The sequence below is a fragment of the Piliocolobus tephrosceles genome, chromosome Y (assembly GCF_002776525.5).
Source record: "Piliocolobus tephrosceles isolate RC106 chromosome Y, ASM277652v3, whole genome shotgun sequence".
In the NCBI taxonomy this organism is placed as follows: Eukaryota; Metazoa; Chordata; class Mammalia; order Primates; family Cercopithecidae; genus Piliocolobus; species Piliocolobus tephrosceles.
The window spans coordinates 4,493,558-4,500,838 of record NC_045456.1 but is presented as its reverse complement, the minus strand read 5'-3'; the positions used below and the strand labels follow the sequence as shown (position 1 = coordinate 4,500,838).

At 42.9% G+C, this 7,281-nt stretch overlaps 1 protein-coding gene across 1 annotated transcript in view; it reads right to left on the bottom strand.

Moving 5' to 3' along the window:
- ADGRG2 (adhesion G protein-coupled receptor G2) overlaps positions 1 to 7,281 on the bottom strand; it is a 142,525-nt gene that overhangs the window by 19,030 nt on the left and 116,214 nt on the right. Inside the window, exons 19-24 of the mRNA XM_026451895.1 lie at positions 7,004 to 7,147; positions 6,259 to 6,381; positions 5,237 to 5,282; positions 5,019 to 5,122; positions 3,801 to 3,922; positions 1,545 to 1,831 (exon numbers count right to left, since the gene is read on the bottom strand). Coding sequence (XP_026307680.1) covers positions 1,545 to 1,831; positions 3,801 to 3,922; positions 5,019 to 5,122; positions 5,237 to 5,282; positions 6,259 to 6,381; positions 7,004 to 7,147 — 826 coding nt within the window. The remainder of the gene's footprint in view (positions 1 to 1,544; positions 1,832 to 3,800; positions 3,923 to 5,018; positions 5,123 to 5,236; positions 5,283 to 6,258; positions 6,382 to 7,003; positions 7,148 to 7,281) is intronic.

Sequence of the window (7,281 nt, the reverse complement as noted above, 5' to 3'; positions counted from 1 at the left end):
TTTGAGACGGAGTCTCGCTCTGTCGCCCAGGCTGGAGTGCAGTGGCCGGATCTCAGCTCACTGCAAGCTCCGCCTCCCGGGTTTTCGCCATTCTCCTGCCTCAGCCTCCCAAGTAGCTGGGACTACAGGTGCCTGCCACCTCACCCGGCTAGTTTTTTGTATTTTTTTTTAGTAGAGACGGGGTTTCACTGTGTTAGCCAGGATGGTCTCCATCTTCTGACCTCGTGATCCGCCCGTCTCGGCCTCCCAAAGTGCTGGGATTACAGGCTTGAGCCACCGCGCCCGGCCCGACTTTCAGCCTTCTCTAAAGAAGACAGAATCCTTGCCCAGTATCTGGAGCAGTGACTTATGTTTCTGGGACAAGCAGGGAAAGGGTGTTGTTCTGTTGTTCTTCACAAAGACATAATGACATAAGATGCAAAGCAGGGTGGCAAGGGTGGTGGTGTGCTTGCAATCTTGATGTGTAGGAATATTTAGCCTGAAAATAAAGGGAGTCTGGTAGGGGGTGATGGCAGAAGGCCGCATATAAGGAGACAGAGAGCCAGGCTTGCTGTTTTCTAGCTTTGTGAATTGGGGTGAAATCACATCATCACTTGGAGCCAGTTTCTTCACCTACATTTGGAATGACGGTGTGGCTCACCTCACTGGCTTATTTTGCATGGGGTCACTTGTGTGCAAATACGTTGACAAATAGGGGATTATACATACTGTTATATATTACTTATAGATTATCTAAAGGACTTTCTGGCAGAAGAGGTATCAACTTATTGTTTTCTGCCTGAGAGAGCAAAACCAAGACCACTGGTAAGTGCCACCAGGGAGCTGAATGAACTTAATGGAAAAGCAGAACTGTAGAGCTTAATAAAATAGTTATTGGCTGCCTTGTAAGGTAATGAGATCCCCAGTAATAGAAGTATTCAAGCAGAAGTTAGATTATCTTTAGTTAAGGATAAGTCAGGTGGAGTTGAGGGTTGAAGAGGCTTCTACATTGGATGGGAAATTGAATGAAGAGATCTTCAAGATCTTTGGGGAGTCTAAGGCCTTGTGACCTACCACCAATAGGCTGCACAATCGGAAATGTCATGCCCACGTAGCAGTGAAGTTACAATGGGTTTTATACGTACATTCTCTCACTCTGCCCTCCTGAGCATACTGGCATACATGTCTGATATCTGGGAGGAACAAAGTAGAATGAGGCTGGCTGGGAGCTCAGGGACTGAGATTTTGGGCTCTTTACCACCAAGCTAATGTTTTCAATATATTGAGCACTTTCTGGCACCTTCTGTGCCAGCCCCAAATTCTAGTTCCTGGAGATACAAAGAGGATTCATGGTTCAGCCTTGAGGAATTTCATATTCATAACAAATCCAGAGGAAATATACAGGTGTCCTAGAAGGAGACTTGACAAAGTTGCTCTTCGGGCAGTGCACATGTAAGAGTATAAAGCTGTTTTAGAAACTTGCTGAATGTGATCTGCTTCATCATTTCCTCCTGCTCAAAAATCAAAACACTGGAGAAAAAGCAGAGGAAGTCCAGGCAACATACAGGCAAGCTTATACATACCCCAACCGACAATGCAGAATTTAAGGATGTATTTTCGGATGTAAGTATTAAATACTTTGACAAGGGCCAGGTACATATGGAATGCTTCTAGGCCCATCCATGTGAATGAGACCAAGAGAAAATAATGAAGAAATACAGCCACTGAAATGCAGATGCCTTGCATCTTATACAGAGCAATCCACGAGTCCAGGAGGAAGACCAGGTTCAGCAGAAGCAGAGCAGCACACAGCTGGATGAGGATTTTGGAAGGATAATCCCTCCGGATCTTTCTAAAAGGAAAGGATGAGAACAAGAATTAGCCTTCTACTCTGCCAACCCCCCATCTTTTTTTTTGGTTTAAGATAAGCTCTGGCTCTGTCCCGGGCTGGAGTGCAGTAATGCGATCTCAAGTCACTGCAACCTCCGCCTCCCGGGCTCAAGCAATCTTGCCACCTCAGCCTCCTGAGTGGCTGGTACTACAGGTACTCATTACCACACCCTGCTAATTTTTTGTATTTTTTTTGTAGAGACAGGGTTTCGCCATGTTGCCCAGGCTGGTCTCAGACTCCTGGGCTCAAGCAATCTTGCTGCCTTGGCCTCCCAAAGTGTTGGAATTACAGAGGCATGAGTTACCACGCCTAGCAATAACCCTTATGTAAGCATATCTGTCAGGCTCTTTGAGTTTTAAGCAATTTATTTTTATTCTTTGGTAAATGTCTATATGCATAAATTTCCTCTCTTTGAGTGTGTGTTTATATGGGGGGGCGGGGCTTAAAACCAACAACAACAAAGGAAAAATCTAAACAGAATCGTCTGTGATAACCATGAGGAGAATTTGTGTCTGTATTTCTGTGGGATCTTTTACATGCTGACTGTTGGCCCAGACTTTTAAATAGTTTTTTTTTTTTTTTTTTTGAGACGGAGTCTCGCTTTGTCACCCAGGCTGGAGTGCTGTGGCCGGATCTCAGCTCACTGCAAGCTCCGCCTCCCGAGTTCACGCCATTCTCCTGCCTCAGCCTCCCCGGTAGCTGGGACTACAGGCACCGCCACCTCGCCCGGCATTTTTTTTTTTTTTTTTTTGTATTTTTTAGTAGAGACGGGGTTTCACCGTGTTAGCCAGGATGGTCTCGATCTCCTGACCTCGTGATCCGCCCGTCTCGGCCTCCCAAAGTGCTGGGATTACAGGCTTGAGCCACCGCGCCCGGCCTTAAATAGTTTAAAGTAGACTCTACTGAGCACTCGCCCTGTTTCTCCCAAACTACTTTCAGAAGCATTGATGCTGCTTCTCATAGAGTCTGCTATATTCAGATCTTCAAAATTTAACCAAGATTCCCATATTATTGTATGTTATTAGGTAAAATGAGATCATGGAAAGAAGAGTTTATAGCTAAATGTAATAGCATAGGAGAAGCCAGCTACTTGATGACATGTTCATGTTTATGCATGCAAAATTAGATCCAGTGAAATCATTCTGAGTAATGGCTGGCCTTATGGTTATTTAGTCTCACCAATAATATTTCCAAAGGCTCACTAGAAGATCTGTAGTCACAGCTAGACCCTAACTTTGGCACTGAAAATAAATTTTTTACATTTTCTGATCAGTGTCCAAAATCTAAATCCAAGAACCTACATATTGTTTCATTTCGTTAATGCAATAAAAATGCCTATGTCCTTCTTTTCCATTAGAATTTGTTGAAATTACCCCCAAAAAGCAACCAAAGGGACCTGTCTGGTAAGTCAAAAAGGAAAGGCTGTTTTTTAGAATGGCATTCTTGCTGCAGAGCTACACTCACTGAGTGTCTATTTTTTTCAGTAAAGCTTTTACACCCTTATTTCTCTCCATCCCCACACCAGTAAATGTATTTAATCCTTTGTGTTTGCTCAGTATAATTTAGAAATATAATTTATTAAACATAGTTCTTATGCTGTACATGGTGCTGTGGTCTATTTTGGATTGTAAGTCTCTGGGTTTTGGGGCCTGCATCCCTCATTCATTTCACACTTTATGTCTATCAGGTACTGGGCATCATTCTGGGGTACAAAGATGATTCTGACACAACCCCTGCCTTCAGGGAGTCCACAGACTAGTGTGAGGACACAAGCATATAAACCAAAAAGTCCCATAAAGTTGATACATAGGTGCTCCACTAGCTGGGTGTACAGGGTAAGGCAGGCCGAGGAAAGGGCTTAGTTAATAAATGTTGGCAATGAAGGTGAGTGCTGAGTCCTAAATCCAAATTTCCAGTTGTGGATACTCACTCAAAAGCTACGTAGGTTACAAGAGTCACTGACAGAAAAATTGATGAAAGCCCACAACCAATATATGTAATAAACGTCAGAGCCATCGTTTGAGCAGGCAGCACAGATGTCCTAGATAGGTCCTGGAAAATGAAATATTGCTTTTAATAATCAAATATTTTAAAATAAATACAAGACTTATGATTTATCAAGTATTCTAGGGATCCATTCATAGTCTGTTCAACAAACCTATGAGGTAGGCACAATTATTACTATCAGGTAAAGATAAGGAAACAGACACAGAGAGGTTAAGTAACTTGCTTGAGGACACACAGAAAGTGGAGAAGCCAGGATTCCAATTCAGGTCTGGCACACTCCAAAGCCCACGTACTTGATCACTGCATTATAGTGCAATGGAAAGGAACTGGACTAGGAGCCTAAAGACTGCGATTTAGCTCCTGCCTCTTACATTTCTTATTTCTATGACTGTGGGCAATTATCTAACAAGTGAGTCTTAATTCTGATTTTAATAAAATGACAATAGCAACTCCCCATTCTACCTATCTTGCAGGACTGTTGGGATGATTACATAAGAGCATTGATGTCAAAGTGTTTTGTAAAAATCTTAAAGTGCATTGCAAACTAAACCATTTTTATTACTCATCCTAATCTGAATTCCTTAGTTCTCTTAATTATTTAAAAGAGAAAAACTTAAATGTAAAAAGAGAATGTGAAAAAATACTTGTCTTTCATGTTCAAGTATTTTCCTTCAGGTGCATTTGCTTATTAGAAGAGAAATCTCTTTTTTTTTTTTTTTGAGATAGCATCTCTCTCTGTTGCCCAGGCTGGAGTACAATGAGGTGATTTTGGCTCACTGCAACCTCCACCTCCCAGGATCAAGTGATTATCCTGCCTCAGCCTCCTGAGTAGCTGGGACTACAGGTGCGCACCACCACGCCCGGCTAATTTCATATTTTTAGTAGAGACGGAGTTTCACCATGTTGGCCAGGCTGGTCTCGAACTCCTGACCTCAAGTGATCCACCCACCTCAGCCTCCCAAAGTGCTGGGATTACAGGCATGAGCCACCACGCCTGGCAAGGAGTAATCTCATTGGTACATAAATCAGCCACAATATCATATCTGCTGATCTGTCTAATCCATCAGATTAGACATTATAGTATGATGCCCAGCTACCCCTCAGACCCAGAGTTTAAGGCCATGTGGCACAGGCATTTTACCAGTAGAATGCCGAAGCTTGTTAGATGGCTACAGGTACAGATGGTTTCATTCAATCTCCTGTCTTTGACGGAGCAGCCATCGTCTGACCAGCCTCCTCTGCCACCTGTTGGCATTGGGAAAAGTATCTGTCCCATCAGCAAGGCCACAGCACCAGTGACTTCACACCCTCCCCAATTAACCCACTCAAGAGTTTGAAAAGGTTATGACTAGAACTTACCATTTCTGCCCAAGTCCCAAAATACACATCTCACTGTTAACTCATCCTGTGGTAGAAAGATAAATCACAAATAATTAATTTAGTAAACTAAAAAAAACAAACAAACAAACAAAAAAAACTGAAAGGTATTTGAAAAAAAAAAAAAAAAACAACTGTGGTTTTTTTTATTTCAGAATCTTAGGCTTAATTTTTGGAGAGTTCTTATTTTATATGGTCCCTGGAAGCAAGTGAGCCCTAAATAGACCAGCATTTCTTAAGCTCATCAGTCGTGCATAGGAATCAATTTGGGGCCTTGTGAAAATGCACATTCTGACTCAGTGGGTCTGGGTTGGGGCCTGAGACTCTGCATTTCTAGCAAACTCTCAGGTGATGCTGATGCTGCGGGTCTGTGGACCACACTGTGAGTAGTGAGGTCGTAGATGATGCTTAGTGTGGACTGAGCTGAGAATCAGACCTGCAGCCACAGATCCACACACACCGAGATCTGATATTTCACAGTTGTTAAGAGCTTGCTTTTGCACTGATTCTTCCTGGAAATTTAGTGGTCAATTTTTTTTTTTTTTTGAGACAGGGTCTCACTTTGTCACCCAAGCTGGAATGCAGTGGCCCAAACACAGCTCACTGCAGCCTTGAGCTCCCGGGCTTGTGATCCTCCCACCTCAGCCCTCCAAGTAGCTGGAACTACAGGCGCCTGCCACCACGCCCAGCTAATTTTTGTATCTTTTGCAGAGATGGGGTTTTGCCATGTTGCCCAAGCTGGTCTCGAACTCCTGAGCTCAGACAATCTGCCTGCCTCAGCCTCTCAAAGTGCTGGGATGACAGTGTGAACCACCGCACCTGCCCTGGTCAATTATTAAGTGTGTTAAAACCCAGTGGAGAGGTGTGATTCTAGTCCTACACACTACTCCAACAGAGCGGAAGCTTCTTTCTGCCTGATCTGCCTTTTGCCGGCCATGCCTTACAAGCATAGTTTGTACAAGGTGTTCTTGGTCAATGACCAGATGGCACTGGCCTCTGCCTACCTGGCTCGGGTTGACGTGCTTTAATGTGACTGTCACGTTTCTTGTCAAGTTCCTGACGGTCAGGTTTGCAACACTCGATGATATGACGTAGCTGATCAGCGAGAGGTTCTCCAGGGAAGGATCCTGGCACATGAAGATGGCAAGGGTAAATGAGATATTGTCAGAGTTTTAGAGCTAGAAGGAACACTAAGGAATATTCTGTCCACATTGTTTATCTTACAATGTAGGTCAGAAATCGAGGAACAAGGAGGAAAGTGACTTTCCCAAGGGATCACAATGAGAGAAACAGAGCTCGTTCTACGGTACAATGCTTTAACTACTGAGCTAAACTGCACAGATCGACACAACAGGATTTTGTGAATCTTTAAAGGGAACATAGCATTAAGCCATTTAAGCTGTGTTTCCCCAAGCAAGTCACTTAACCTCTCTCTGCGCCTCCATGGCTTCATCTGTAAAATGGGATAATAATAGTTCCTTCCTCTCAGGGTTGCTGAGAGGATTAGAGTTAACATTTGTAACTGCTTAGGATAGTGCTTGGCAATTAGTAAATATAAATACTACGTAACTGTCAGTTACTGTTATTTATCATCACCAGTATCATTAGGCTGTGTTTTAAAATGAACTGCAACATTTCGGCAATTCATTTGACTTACAGCAGCCTTAAGAATATTCGAGCACTAAAAGAAATGAAATGCCCTCATCTCCAAATAAAACCCAAGCCAAAAGCAGTGAGCAGCAGTTTTACCTGAAACAAGGCAGGTGTTTCAAAGAAATTGAACTGAACCCTGGAAGCTAGCTCCATGTCATTAGCTGGTAAATTCTTCATCAGCGATGAAGGAAGAGTAATTGTGCCAATACTGTTCTCAGGAGCTTGGGTTTCCAGAGAAACCTGAAAATCAAGTGGAAGATAAGAATAAATATCTGGAGCTAGTATAATGAGACGGAAAACACACCTATTAGGTTGGTGCAAAAGTAATTGCAGTATTTGCCTTTTTTTTTTTTTTTTTTTTAAAGGTAAAAACC